The sequence below is a fragment of the Balaenoptera physalus genome (genome assembly GCF_965194825.1).
Source record: "Balaenoptera physalus genome assembly, chromosome: 12".
Taxonomy (NCBI): domain Eukaryota; kingdom Metazoa; phylum Chordata; class Mammalia; order Artiodactyla; family Balaenopteridae; genus Balaenoptera; species Balaenoptera physalus.
Genome location: NC_138897.1, coordinates 67,945,193 through 67,960,581, shown reverse-complemented (window position 1 = coordinate 67,960,581; position 15,389 = coordinate 67,945,193). Strand labels below are relative to the sequence as shown.

The following is a 15,389-nucleotide window of genomic DNA, read 5'->3' as shown; positions in this document are numbered from 1 at the left end:
GAGAGTCATCATTTGGTTTATTGCATTCCGAAGTACCCTGGGCGGAGGCGGGGGAGGTCGCTGAGAGCAAGTCTGCTTTATCAGCAGTTCAAAAGCCTTATTACCTGAGATTTGCGTTCTGGAAAAAAAATTGCCATTGCAGTATCAATACATACGTCCTGTGAGATCCAGGTTTCGGCCCCAGTAGGAGGGCTGGACCAACCCACACAAGGTTACGTGAGATTACAGAGAGGAACCACTGGACACCAAAGTCACCAAGACGTGGGCTCAGCCAGACAGCCCGGACTCCAGCCCGATGGCTCCTTTGGGGATCAGGAACTCTTGCTCCAGGCTCCCAGGAAGGCCCCATCCTGGGGCAGCCCTGTCTGCTCCCCTCACCTCTCATCGTCCCGCCCGTAGTTAATCGTCTGTAGGGCCTGAGCTATGAGCACCGCCATTTCCCGTGTGCCCGCAGCAACCACCCTGCAAGACATGAGGTCTAGCGGCCCGCCTGCGGACAGAGGGACAGGGTGTCTGGGTTAGGGAGGGGGTGGCACGACCCCCAACAGCCCAGCACTCAGGCTGAGCCAGCCCAAAGGGTGGAGCCTCAGCCCCGCTCTGCCCCAACCTGGGTGCCATCCAGGCTGCAAGGACCGGCAGCTCCTGAGGCTGCGCTGGGAGAAAGCGGCTTAAAGTACAGCGTTCAGGGCCGAGGCTCAAACGATGTTAGGTCAGGACAGGGAGCAGTTCTCAAACTCCGCGCTGCACGGGGCTCCAGGGACCCAGGAGGCCTTGGTGGGGTGGGGGTGGGGGGTGCTGGGGTGGCCTTTCTGATGGGCCCCTCGATGCGGCTGCTCTGTGCACCAGGTATCTGGGGCAGGATGAAGGCCCTCGACCTCCTGGAGGTGTGAACAGGCCTAAAGGCCTCACTGGAGACCTCAGTGCACATGCGTGCGTGTGTGTGTGTGCGCGCACGTGCGTGTGTGCGCGCGTGGTCACATCCAGGACAAACACGTCTTTAACGGGGACGGGCCTGCCTGGCTTCGATGCCCAAGGCTGACCCCTCTTCACTTCACACCCTCCCGGAAGCTCAACTAGGGCCTCCCGAGGAGAAGGAGCAAAAACGGAGCAATCACGGGATGAAGGGCCCACCGCCAGCGCCAGCAGTTAAACGGATCCCAGCGTTTCCGCAACAGGCTCTGGATTAAAGCTGGGGGAGGATGGGCTCCACAGAGGACCCCAATGTCAGATGAGGCTCCATGGGCGTCCCTGGGACAGGGACGCTGCAGGACTCGCCCCCATGGGGTCGGTAACTGGGCACGGTGACTCTGAGACAGAGGAACAGGTCACCTCTAGGATCCATCCCCTAAATCCTCGTCATTGGATCAGGGAGCATGCTGCCTGCTCTGTGGTCTCAGTGGACTGGGGGGGGGGGGCGGGGGCGGGGAAGTGAGTGTTTAGAAAACACTCACAGCCACCCGTCCTGACCCTGGGTCTATTTTCACACCTGGAGGCAGGAAGGGGGAGGGGCCTTCTGGCCTGGCCCACTGCCCTCCCTACATGTCCCTGTTAGCAGAGGAGGGGGCCTGTCTGTCTGGGGCATTGCGGATCTGTCCTGGGGATGCACCCCTGGGGACGAGGGCGGGCTGAGGGCCCGAGCTCACCTGACGTGTCCATCACCACGCCGCCTGCTTCCCTGATGATGACAGTGGCTGCAGCCAGGTCCCAACAGTGCAGGCCAAACTGGTAGTAGGCATCGGCGGCGCCAGAGGCCAGGTGGCAGAGCGCCAAGGTGGAGCTGCCGATGACGCGGACCCTGGCGGAGATGGAGGAGGGGAAACACACTGAATGGCTCTGCTCCAGTGCCCGCCCCCTCCACCGCGGGCACCCCCAGGAGCTAAACAAGAGCCCAGGGCCTCTTCCCAAAAGCTCGATTCTGAGCCCTGGGCCCAGAGCCGTGCCGTCCAATAGAACTTTCTGTGGTGATGGACCACTCGGCACCGAGAAGCCACCAGCCCAAGGCCGTGGCACTTGAAGTGTGGCTGGTGCAACTGAAGGACACAACTTTCACTCTGTGGACCTTCAACGATCTTAGATTTAAACCATCTGGGGTGGCCGCAGTCACAGCACAGACCCGGGGGAGACTGGGCTGGGGGGGCGTCACTGTCATCACGAAGGGTGCTGAGCTCTGGGCACACAAGGGGCTGAGATGGGCTCCCACAGGTCCCCTGCCACCCCACCCCCATGGGCTGCACGAGCTCCCGGCTGGCGACCGGGCTGGCTCGCGTGTCACTGCTCCTGCCCCGGGGAGCAGCCTGGGAGCTGTGCGTGGGGCCTGGGCGTCCCGTGGGTCCCAGGGTGGGGGAACATGCACCCATGGGTCCCAGTTCTGGGAGGGGAGCGCGTACCCATGGGCCCCAGCACGGAGCAGCCTCTCCATGTTGCTCAGGAACAGCTTCAGGGTCGTGGGGTCTCGTCTGGGCCCGATTTCTGTCAGAACCAGGGCCTTGGAGAGATCTGTGTGGAGAGAATTTCTCCAAGTCAGAAACACCAAGGCTCAGTTCTCACCCAGCAGTCGGGGTTTTCCTCGAAGCGAACTGCAAACCCGCCTCCCGCTCTTGCTCAATTCAGTGTCCTCCCTGGGTGGCTGATGCTGCAGAGGTTTCTGGCCTGGGAAAGGAAGGACGTGCTGACTAGAGTCGAAGCCACACCCTGACCATCTCACCTCCCAGGCCCCAGAAAGTCCCAGATGCAGGGGTCGGGGGGTAGACCTCCCAGTTCTCTCTTTTCAGGGACGCTTACCAGCAAGAACTCGGAAGAGTCTGGTGGCTCATGAAACTAGCATCATTCAGTCACAAATAAAAACAAAGTGACTCCAAACTGGGAACGCCCCATGTTTGGAGGAAAAACAATGCCTCATCAAATAAATCTGCCTTTAAAAGCCTTTCTCGGGACTTCCCTGGTGGTGCAGTGGTTAAGAATCCACCTGCCAATGCAGGGGACACAGGTTCGATCCCTGGTCAGGGAACTAAGATTCCACATGCTGCAGGGCAACTAAGCCTGTGCACCAAAACTACTGAGCCTGCGCCCTAGAGCCCGCAAGCCACAACTACTGAGCACGCGTGCCTAGAGCCCGTGCTCCGCAACAAGAGAGGCCACCGCAATGAGAAGCCCGCGCACCGCAACGAAGAGTAGCCTCTGCTCGCCGCAACTAGAAAAAGCCCGCGCGGGCAGCAATGGAGACCCAACGCAGCCGAAAATAAATTTAAAAAATAATAATAATAAAAGCTTTTCGCTAGCTGCCGTGATGACAAAGATGGAAACGTCATCCTTGCCGAGGAAGCGACTGCTAAGCAACGTCTTTGGAAAGGGGTCCTCGGGAGTAACCCCCCAGCATCGGGGGTAGATGCCGTGGCCACCAGACACAGGAAAGTGGCTGCAGGTGGGCCGGGCCTGACTCACTGCGGGGGTCATAGCACTGTCCCTCTTGGCCACACACGCAATCACATCCAGATCTAGTGTCCTGTCTCGTCAGGCCTCGCCGTTCAGGCAGGATCAGCCACTCCCGTGTGTTCAGCTGAGAGAACAAAGCCCCTCCATGAAGTGGAGGAAAAACACGCCCATAGGTAACCTCACTCCCCAGGCCCAATCCCGCCTGACTCCTATAAAGTCACCTCCCACCAGGGACAGACCACTGGGAGGAGACACTGAGTCTGTACCATTTCCCCTTTTCTCACACTGGAGGCTCTCATTTTATACTGTAAAGACTTTCTGAGACCTGGCACCACAGCTGGGCCAGCGACCAGCCCTGCCGTGTGTCTGGTGGCGGCTCGGGCTCTACCCACACGAGGGGCACAGGGCAGCGGCTCCAGGATCTCTGGGGACAGGACCCAGTCTACCCTCCAGAGCTCACCTCCCAACCCCACCCTCACTGGGCTGCAAGCTGAGAGGGCACCTTCCCATGGAAAAAAGACTTGTTTTGAAGAAAAAGACCTCAACAGGGCCAGGCGCAGTGGGTGACCTGCAGGAGGTCGTGAGGCCCAGACCTTGACTCAAGCTTGTCTGGTGATGATGCCAAAGAAAGGCTTTCTTCCCGTAGTTTTTCATCTGTGAGAAGACACCTCTGTGCCCAGTGTCCCCCGCCCCCCAGCTGCAGTGTATCCACTCTTCCTCATGCTTGCTCAAGTGGTGTTTTTTCCTAAATGAAACCCAGACAGTTAAGAAGTCATCTGAACTCTGCCACCTGAGGCAAAATACTTTCTATTGTTTTCTTTTGCCCAGATAATGAAACAAAGGTAAAAATGACAATCCCCTCTACTTAATATTGTCTTATATTATGATTAATTCTGACTAGCTCTCCACAATTACTATGACTTACTATGACTTTTATTACCTTTCAAACTATTTTTATCATAACAGTTTAGCTCTTAATCAAATACTAATATATATATAATTTAAAATATTCTGTGACTTCATGGGTGTGTGTGGGGGGCACGGGGACCTATTGCTTAATGAGTTCAGAGTTTCTATTTGCAGCGATAAACAATTTGGAAATAGAGGAAATGGATGCACAAGATTGTGAATGTAATTAATGCCACTGAATTGTACACTTAAAAATGGTTAAAACGGCAATTATTATGTTATATGTATTTTACCACTATAAAAAAAATCAAATAGATTTTGAAGCAGGGCATCTCTGCATCCTCTTTCAATAAACAAATTTTAGGGTGAAAAAAATAGTCCGTGACTTCCAACAGTTTGAAAACCCTTTTTCTGGTTGAGGATCAGAGCACTGTTGTCTTGAGAGAGATTTTACAACTTAGAGGTGAGAGAAGCAAGTCCTCTGTCTGCCCTGAAATACATCCTCACAGGAAAGAGGTGACTGTGCCTTGAAGTGTGGGCATGGACGCAGGGCGTACAGCTCCCGTGATGGCCTCGGATTGGAGTGTGTGACACACGTGCTTCGGCTTCCAGGTCCTTGCAGACCGTGAGCTCCTCACACGAAAAGTAGTATTAGCTGTACTTCACTGAAAACCCCAGAACTAGACAGAAAAAAGGTTGGGGGCTGTGAGGGAGAGGCAGAGAGTGACCAACGGGAAGGGGTTACCCCAGAGCCACCCAAACACGGGGCGCCAGGAATGTAATGCCACTGAATTATTCACTTTACAACAGCTAATTTCATGTTACGCGACCTTCACCTCAATACATTATGTTCAAAAACAAATAAGTAATTGGAAAAAAAAAAAGTATTGTTCAGAATCCTGGAGAAGGCTGCCCTGGAAACCTATGTAACCTCTTCCAAATCCCCTCTGATAAAAAAAGAGCAGCTGGGAGAGCAAAACACAAACCACAGACAAAAACCATCTACAAAAACCTACATCCACAAGGGCATATCCAGGCCCCAGAGGGCAAGTGGGCGGGCGAACCCCTGACAGCTACTACGACCTCTCGTAACCGACCTTCCAGGGACTCTCAGGGCAGGACCCACTGAGCAGAAACGCATGGGAGTGAACCCCAAATTCACTGGACGGGAATCTGGGGCAAAGGAGGGAGAAGATCCAGGTAACAGCGAGGGAGGGGCAGAGCCAACCGTCCAAGGAAGAGGCCAACTTTGCAGGCACTTCACAAACACAGCAGAAGAGGGAGCCCTAGAGCCACGAGACGATGGAAAGTGTTCACTCCCCCACCCCATCACACCACCGGCCTCCAGAGCTCTTTCAATTAGAAAGAATGTAAAAGAATTATGTTTGAATCCCATACACAATTATCATAAGAAAAAAGAGAATAGGGAGCAGAATAACATCTCTCTAGTCGATCAGAGATTTCCAGAAAGACCTGTCCACAAAACAGAAGTAACTGCAAGTGAAAGAAACGGAGAATCCACGGAAGAAGAACATCACTCAAAAGTAGAGGGGAGGGAACCTAGGAAAGAATTAGGAAAGAAAACAGTTCAGAAAAGAAGGTCAAGCTAAAGGAACGAGAATAAATAAACACAACAGATTATGCTTTACAAGACATGGAAGGTGAAAAGGAGGAAAGTTTTAAAAATTAAAAAATCGGTGGAAAAGGTGGAAAAGATTTAAGAGAAAGTGACAGAGAGATACGTACTGAAATGCTGGCTAGAAAGTGCCATTATGTCTGGGGTTTGTAGCAGGGAGTTGTTTGGGGTGGTGGGGGCAGGGAGCTTGGAGGAAGCAGGGTTGGCCGTGGGGGGCAGGGGGGCGACATCAGGCTGTGATGGGTCATGTGGGTTCACTGTACTTTTTCTGTCTCCTTTGTATGTGTTTGCAGTTCCGCAAGGTAGAATTTTGAGAAAAAGCTACCAAAGAAATTCTGGCCTCATCTAATCCTTTACCGCTATGCAGTGCGGTCTTTGCTTTTGTGAGTTGAAGACATTGCAGAAAGGAGCACAGGAAAGAGAAGGCAAGGAAAGCAGGGAGATGAGTGGTGGCTGTTTCAGCAACCACTTCCTCCAGAAACGCATCCCAGAATTGATAGCTGGTTGATCTTGTGCGAAGATTCAAATTCCTTCTCTGATAACGACTCTCATTTTGGGCGCCAGCGCCAGGCCGTCCCTGAGTGCCCTGCGGGTAGGACTTAATTTGATCCTCACAGCTGTCATCAGCGTCACCTCCCGCCCACGTGAACACTGAGGTTCCAGGGGCAGAGCTGACAAGTCACATGTGGAAGGTGTCAGAATCAGGCTTTGAAGCCAGGTCTGTACGACACCTAAGGACCATGCTGCTGAGGAGAGCCTTCCGTCACCTCCTGTAGAAACCTCGTCACCCGGCAAATAGAAGACAACCAGGGCTGAAAACATCACCCTGGACTTTATGAGTCAGAATTTTTAAAAAATCCCAAGTGAGCTTTCGGACATGAGCACCGACGGACTTGGGGTTCTGTGTTGCAGAGGTGGGTGGACGGCGTGTTTGAGCAAGGAGGCCCGTGGGCGGAGGGCCTGGGATGGGTGCGAGTGTGGGCACCGAGCCTCGAGTCACAGCAAATGAATGTGGAGCAAAGTTCACCACGGCCTTTGACAACTCGCTCCCTCAGCCCCGAGTTACACAACTGGCTGGCAGGTCAGCTCCTGGCAGGCGCAGCTGTAATCAACGCTGCTGTCTACGCGGCCAAAGCAAACAGTCCCCGGGCAGGAGCCTGGGCTGGGCGGTGGCAGAGGCCGGTCCGTGGTCCTGCCGGGCCCCTCCCTCTGGAGCTCCTGCGACGTTACTTCCTGCCCCCTCCCCCCCAACACTCGTGAGGCCTGGGCCTCCTGCCTGACCTCCTGCGTCGCCCGTCCTTCACGGGGCGGTCATCTCCCTGGCAGATCCGCTGCTCACAGTCACCCCGCCCAGGGATCCAGATGGCGCTGCTCTCACCGGACCTCAGCGGACCTGACTTGGGTTGGAAGGCCCGTCTCCTCACTGGCTGCGGGCAGCTCGGGGGCAGGGACACTCCTGACCCCTCTCACCACCTCTCAGGCCAACTAGGCACATACTGTCAACTCTGTATGTTACAGGCAGTCTGAGTGTAACAGCAGCCCTTTGTAAAAGCCACCGGTGTCCTTGGGTCCTGCTCCAGGAATGACAAGGACGGGGAGCATCTGTGGTGCATACAACACGGCTCACGGACACGGCTGCCCTGCGGCCGTCCGTGTTCTCACAGCGACTGAAGCCAATGGCAGTGGGTCCACATCCAGGGAGCCACAGCCCGCACCTGGGGAACCGGGTCACCAAGAGGCTCCGAGGGCCAGAGTATGCCTCTGACTCTGCCCTTGGCCTGGCCAGCTCGCCCAGGTCCACTGGGACCACGCGGGAACTAGTGGCCGGGTTCCTTCTCACATTAGGGATGAAAGGTGAGAGCAGAACAGAAAGGGCCCATTGAAGGCTCCCGGCCACATCCACATCCACACTGAGACACAGACTGGCCCGACGTCCAGCCCACCAGGGGCGTGCTGTCCCCAAAGAGACTGGACCTCGGTAGGAGATCCCCACCACTGCCTCGCGGAATGCGTGACACGAGCGGGGCCCACCTGTCTCCCCGGAGACGCGCAGTCGCTGGCCGTTGCAGAAGGCGCCCCGGCCCCTCCGGCCCGTGTACAGCCGCTCCTCGGTGCAGTGGTAAATCACCCCGAACTCCAGCTGTGGGGAGGGCAGGACAGAAAACAGACACAGGATGTGACACAGGGACCGAAGGCCATGCAGCTCTAGCTGTGACCACTAACACAAGGACCGTGGACAGAAATTAGCTTTCGAAAGGGAACTCAAAAAATCAGCATCTGGATTCAAACCTAGACCTGGACATGAAAGCAAATGTTCTTTTCTTAAATAACTATATTTAAAGATATATTTAAACAAATAAAACTATATTTTAAACTGACATCATAATCAAGCATTAGTAACTGAAAATTACTGAAAAAGCTTCCTTCTTCAAAAAGGCCTCTTTTGTTTTTTCTGGGAGGGGAAAAAAGGCTCTTGTGACTCTAATCAAACCCCGCAAGAAACCCTCAAAATTGTTGACATGTGAAGAATTCAGAATGCATTTGGAGATCCAAGAGCATCACAGAGCCTGGGGTGGCCCAGGAAGAGACGTGATTCACCGGAGGGGCTGATCCCTCCCTCACCGCACACATCATCGGGCCGCGGCCTCAGTCCCCACAAGCCAGTGCCGAGAGGAGGGGAGCTGGGAAAAGGCCTCCCTACACCCGGAGCCCGTCTGCCTCTCCTCCCGGACTCCCTGCCGTCCTGGGCTAAGAACAGCATGCGTGCCTGGCCTGGGGGGCCGCCAACGGACAGAGAAAACGAGGAGAAGCCCCGCAAACGCCCGAGGGAAGTCTGGGCGGGCAGGAGAAGGGCTCACTTCTGGGAAGACCCTCCAGTCAGCACACACCCAGAGCCTGCGCCCCCTCCAGTCAGCACGTGACCGCCCCCCTTCCCAAGCCCAGGTCAGTCCCGGAACTGGCTGGCCTCTGAGACCCTGCGGCAGGCAGCCAGGGCCTCCACGACGAGGCCAGAACACGTGTACCCAGCACACACCCCGGACCGTCACAGGCCTCGGCCTGGCCAGTCAGAGACCCTGCCGCCAGGATGAACAGCCCCCCGCCCCCGAGCTTCCTGCTCCACTTGCTCATCTCAATGACCACATTTAACAGAGAAACAAGTGAGTAGCTGACTCCCTCACCAGATCTCAACATTAAGGCTCTTGCTTATCTTCACCTCAAAAATTAAGTTCTTTCTCACGGGTATGAGTCCTCTGCTGCCCCAGAATCTGCGCTAACCCTGAGGGTGCCCTGATGAGGGCTCCCTCCGCAAAGCCTGGCCCCCTGCCCTGTTCAAGTGTAACTGTAGTAACTGCAACGAAGGTAAGGCTTTTCCTAAGTGTAATCGCTGAAACTGGATAACAAAGCTTAAGCCTGGATCCAGCCTTTTCTGCAGGTCCCACGATACGGCCCAGTTCCGAGGTCGATGGGAACCATGCAACAGCCATGTTCTCACCCAACAGCTAGAGGAGAATGAAGAACTAATAGAACACTGGGATTAGAAATGTCCTCCAAAAATAGGAGTTTCTTTTGTGTGTGACTCGATCACACGCCCCAGGGGTCAGATGGAGACTAACTGGGAACATCTGCCCAGAACGTCCCCTCCACGCGGCATCGCTAAACGGCCACCGAGGGGGAAGGCCGGCCGGAGCCCCAAACCCACACACCCCAAACCTGTTTGCATTTGTTTACTTTCTTGGATTTGAAAACACATGCTTGGATTTACTCGTCATGATGAAGGCCGAGGACAAGGAGAGGAAAACAGAGGTTGGAACCAAGAAGCAAGATGAATAAACAACACCCAAGGGGCCGCGTGGCCGGGCCCCACCCATCACGTACCTCCTGGTTCACAGCAAACCCAATGCTCACTGCCACGGTCGGGAACCTGCAGAGAAGACAGATGGTTTACACGGTGACACACATGGACACATGCAAACTCAGGAGCCTCCATATAGCTGGAGGCTCAGAGGACCCTTCTACAGCGTGGCCGGGTTTGTTTTGTCAAAAACTACCTCCCACAATTTCACTGAGCGCTTCGAGGACAAGCAGGCCGAGCTGACATGTAGAACAGCGACCTTGACAGACAACAGTGTTGGCCGTCGTCAGGACGGACGTGACTCAACAGTGACCACGGAGGACCCGGTGGAGCGTCGTTAATAATCAGCTTTCTGGTTCTCAGAGGCTGAAGGGACGGAGGGGCCTGGCCCCAGCATCCATCGAGGGGCCGGGTCCAAGACAATCACGTCCCTCCTGCCATGACCCCTGGGTGAGCCTCGCGCAGGACAGCAGGCATGGCCACTGCATGGAAGGCGGGAGGTGACCTTGCATCCTGCCTGCGGGTTTACAGGTTACGTCTCCAGAACAATTTCTCCTTTATGTGAGGATCGTTAGGGCTTAACGAGTAGGAACAAGGAAGGGCTGCTTCTAACCCAGGAGACTCGGGACCCAGCCTTGCCCAGGCTGCGCCGTGATGTCCCCTGCGGTCTCCATGGGGAGGCTCTTGACACGCCATGGCTGGGCCTGGCTGTGGTTCCCACCCTCAGAAGGCTTTTCGCACTTGCTCTAGTCCCAGTGCTGCTGGACACAAGCAGGACAGGTACTGTCCGAGCTGCAGTGGCCAGAGGCCCCCAAATGCCTTGAGGCTTCAAGGGTCACCACAGCCCTGGACGGTGTCTGGACGGCCCTGGATTGTGTCTGGAGCCTAAGGGTCAGCCTCACAGCTTGTTTCCCAAATGACACTGTCGTCCAGGTTCTCTCTCTGGTCCTGGGGTGGACATGTGGCCTTTGTCCATGGTAGGGCTTGGCCCGTTCTGTCCCTACCACCCTCAAACAGGTGACCAGTGGGACAGGAACAGGAGCCCCACTCGGAGATACACACCCGGAGGGGAGCCCCGTGGTCCCACAGGACTCCCCAGGGGTGTCACGCTCTAGTTAGAGTCTGGTGACACTGTTGCTGTCACCAGATGGTTCTGTTCCACCGCCTCTAAAGGGCCACCTGTGATGCGCTGAATCACTTTCCACACTTACACATAAATGCTCCATTTGAGGACCCCACACCCCGGTCCCTCTCACTGTAAGGAAGGAAGCGGGCGGCTGGCTCACCTATGGTAGGGGCCCTCCCCGCGGGTCCCGCTGGTGGGGGGTGCAGGTCCACAGGCCCCCCAACCGCCGATGGGGACCCGGGATGGGGCAGGAGCCCGGGCCAACCAGCTCTGGGGCTGCACGAGTGTCCTCGTGGGAGGTTTTGACACCCCCCGCCCCCCGTCAGCGCTTCTGGGGCTGGGCAGGTCACTGCCATCACATGCCTCTGACCTCCCGGAAACCTGCTGCTCTGGGCTGACATCTGCCCAGATTAAGCCGGCAGCCGGTGGCTCCTCAACCCCCCAGGCCACCATCCATACGCATGCTCCCAAGGCTGCTGGACCAGACACCCTATGTTATTTACAACCCTGCCCATCTCTCCAGGGGCCTCCTTAAGGGTCCTTCTTAATTCAACCCAACGTTTAAATGTGACAAATGCAATAGTTTTTAAACAAGTGAAAATTTCCTACATGCTCTGAACGTATCTCACAAATGCAAAACCTTATTTTAAAGTATCGTGACTTGTAAGTGAGACCACAAACCCGCTAGAGGTTTGCTGACGTGCTAGTTTGGAAAAGCCAGGGTGTGCCTGCGCTCACCTGTGCACGAAGTTGCAGGTGCCATCAATGGGGTCGACGATCCAGGTGGGGCTGGGGGTAAGCACACACTTGGCCCCAGCGGCTGCAGCCTCCTCCGCGATGAACCTGCAGCGGACAGAGCTCAGCCTGAGAAAAGGCCAGGAACTTGAGACTCAGCGCTTCAAGCCCCGGCCCCGGAGACCAGCAGGCAGGGTGAGGAGATCTCACCCGGCCTCTCTGGTCAAACAGGGGCAGCGTCCGGGAAAGACCTTCTGCGTTTTGCCCTCTGCTAGTCTGTCACTTGGCATGACCCAGACACACAAGGTGACACCTTCTGTTAAAGCACCAGGGGGTGCGGTGGGCCAGGCGCGGGTCTGAGGATGGATGTGGGAAGAGCTGCCGGCGAGAAGCTGAGCTCTGCACTGACTTGACTCTTCAGGGAGAAGGCCAAGAGAGCCAGCCAGGGGCCTGAGAACGCTGGGGGGCTGGCCCGGGGTTGGGGGGGACAGGCTGCATCACAGCTGACACCCCATCTGTACCCAGCCCGGCCTCCCCGAACCGCAGGTGGTGACATGGCATCCGTCCCGCATGCGGAGACGGGAGCTGACGTTGCTCCTGGGAGGCCCCACCCCCCTGGGCTCCCCTCTGGACCCCATCCTGCAGGAGTATGCAGGCCAGGCACCCCGGGCCCCTGTCCCCGCCTGTCCTCTGTGACGAGTCCTCTGAACACAAGCCCCCCCACAAGGCTGTCCACGCCCCATTGGGAACCTGAACTAGACGGCAACAAGGCAGAGTCCACTTGGTCTGTCTCAGCAACGGGAGCCTCCAGGAGCCAGCCACCTAGGCCGGAAACCAGGGATGGCTCCCCTACCCCTCCCTCTTGTCCCCCCCCCCCCACCATGCTGGCTCATGCTGGAGGGTCCCCCGAAGTGTCTGCATCCCTGCCTCCTGGGAGGAAAGAACAAACTCCACCTAAACCCCCAGGACGGCGCCCGACACAGGTTTCCGACCGTCCCCAACAGATCAGGTTCACCTGGTCCCGCCGAGGGCTTCCCACTAGGTCCTCACATGCACGTCTGTCCTAGAGGAAAAGGGGCCCTGACCACAGCACACCTCTACCAAGAAGGAAAAACGAGTGAAAAACAAGAAATGCTTGGTGTCCTACTGCTGGCGTTTTGCACACCCCAGTTGTAGTCATCAGGAAGCTCTTTTTAAATAGAATTTAAAAGTTAGAGTCGGGGACTTTTCTGGTGGCACAGTGGTTAAGAATCCGCCTGCCAATGCAGGGGACACGGGTCCGAGCCCTGGCCTGGGAAGATCCCACATGCTGCAGAGCAACTAAGCCCGTGTGCCACAACTACTGAGCCTGTGCTCTAGAACCCACGAGCCATAACTACTGAGCCTGCGTGCCACAACTACTGGATCCCGCACGTCTAGAGCCCGTGCTCCGCAACAAGAGAAGCCACCGTAACAACAAAAAGCAGCCCCGGCTTGCCGCAACTACAGAAAGCCCGCGCACAGCAACAAAGACCCAATGTAGCCAAAAATAAATAAAATAAATAAAAATTAAAAAAAAAAAAAAAAGAGTTGGAAAAAAAAAAGAGTTGGCGCCTTAGTCTCACTAGTCACACGGGCCAGAAGCCACCACACTGGACGTGTAGACAGAACACCTCTGTCACTGCAGGAAGCTCTCCAGGCTGGCATGTCACGGTCCTAACACTGTGAAGGTGCCCTTCATTCTGGTGTCACTTCAATTGACACAGTGCTGTCACCGTCACTCAGCTGGTCCCCCTCAACTCTGGCAGCATTTCTGTCCCAAAGATTATGAAACTCACGCTCTGTGTGCAGAGTCATCCAGACACAGACAAATCACCCGAAGCTCGTCCGTGTACACGATGAGGCTACATCATCATTTTCAGGTTGCTGTTTCCACCCCACCCCCCCACCGCTGTCGCTGGAAAAACCCACGTGTGAGCAAGCAAAGCACCGGACTGGGGACAGGGCTGAGGAACCTGGAAAATTCGTGTGAGTGGAGAAAGCCTACAGCCGCCCCCAGGAGCTTACAGCCCAGAGGGCAGACCAGATGCATCCGGGAAGCTCCTGGCTCTTGTCCCTCCTCCTGCTGGGCAGCCTCCCTGCCATCCTCCCCCCTGGGAATTTGGATCATTCGCATCATGTGACCCAGGTAGGCGGGTCTAGATGAACAAGGTCGTGGTGACCATCAAGTCAGAGGAGGCTGGGCGGGGTGCGGCCAGGCAGGGTGACTCCCCGACCGCTAACCCTGGCAGAAACAAGGGGACGACCCTATGCCGCATTAGCTCTGAGGTTTTCTGAGTCAAAGACGTAAGGTATTAAATCCGTCTTCAGTGCTTTCTGCAGCGTGATTTTCCTGCAAGTTTGTGATTATGTTCTTAAAGAAAGGGGGCCATACCCGAAACACACACACATAAGGACAAAGTCCCAGGCTTGAACTGGGCACAAGGTCCAGGAAGCAGTGAGAAGACGTCACTAAGGTCGAGAATAGAAATGACTCACAACAAAGATGATCCCAGGAACCTGGGAGGAATGTGGAATCTTCTTCCTTTTCTAACCTGATTTTAAGCGAGAAGCTGGTACCTACTAGGGGGGTTGGCAGGAGTCGCTGGGGTCCTGGAGGAGGAGGAGGGGCCGACAGCTCAGACAGCTGGACCACAGCCTGCGGCTGGCAGTCAGTCCATCAGCAAATGTGTGTACGTGGTCTCTGGGCTCCCGGAGCAGCCCCCATGATGCATCTGCAGACACAGCTTTCATCCTGCGGGGCATTTCTGGTGGGAGTCACTCCAAGCAGCCACTCCAAGGCCTGGCCTTTCTGGGCGTCGACTGTTCAGGCCGAGGGCACCCTCCTCTTGACCGCAAGCCCAGGTGGGGGGAGCACTGGTCCCCTCCCCACTTGCCTCGGACCCGTGGGTGGCCCCGGGGGCAGGGCCTCGGACGTGTCCACTCTTCTAAGGCACCAGAATACCTCCCCAGCCTGTGGACCCTGATTTTCTCCATGTGGGAAGGTAATTCCTGCAGAGGCCGGGGTACACGGACTCAGATGGCATGTGAGAGAGTAACAGACACCTCAACAAGGGCACTGGACCGTCCACGAAAAACCCACAATGTAAACAGAAACAACACAAGTGACTGAGCATGGGGCCATTTCATAGGCCTATGGAAGGTACAGAGGAAAACAGTACCAGGGACAAGGTTCAGAGCTTGGAAACAAGTTAGACCAATACGTTCTGCTTTATTACTTCTTCCTAAGAGTCGTAACAAACCCTCCTTGTGATTTTTATGGCCAGGAGCACCCAGGCCTTCTCTTTGGCCAGTTTGTTGGCTCTGTGACAAGGTCAGGGTCACCTTCAGTCCACTAGGGAGCCAGCTAATGTCCTCGGCCTCATCGCTCAGGCTTCAGCCCAGGCTCTGCTGCCCGAGGACACAGCGTGAAATGCAGTGGGGAGACAATGCAGGCAGGCATCCAGGTGGTGGTGGCCAGGAACGCCTTCTCCCCGAGTGCACACACCCCACAGGGCACAGGGGTCGGTCAGCACGACAGTGCGGCCATGTCCCACCAGGGGCCCAGGCTGGGCAGAGGCGAGAGAGCACCAGCCGTCCTCCTCCCCCCGCCTGTGCCTCCCGGACAAGGGGACGCAGACAGGCTCAGCGATGCTACTGCATGTCTTCAAAGTCGCCCC

General features: G+C 56.0%; 1 protein-coding gene across 1 annotated transcript in view; it reads right to left on the bottom strand.

Moving 5' to 3' along the window:
* The window catches only part of IMPA2 (inositol monophosphatase 2), a 28,141-nt gene continuing 12,752 nt past the window's right edge, over positions 1 to 15,389 (bottom strand). Inside the window, exons 3-8 of the mRNA XM_082416455.1 lie at positions 11,695 to 11,799; positions 9,854 to 9,899; positions 8,009 to 8,117; positions 2,388 to 2,496; positions 1,644 to 1,795; positions 1 to 490 (exon numbers count right to left, since the gene is read on the bottom strand). Coding sequence (XP_082272581.1) covers positions 375 to 490; positions 1,644 to 1,795; positions 2,388 to 2,496; positions 8,009 to 8,117; positions 9,854 to 9,899; positions 11,695 to 11,799 — 637 coding nt within the window. The 3' untranslated portion in view covers positions 1 to 374. The remainder of the gene's footprint in view (positions 491 to 1,643; positions 1,796 to 2,387; positions 2,497 to 8,008; positions 8,118 to 9,853; positions 9,900 to 11,694; positions 11,800 to 15,389) is intronic.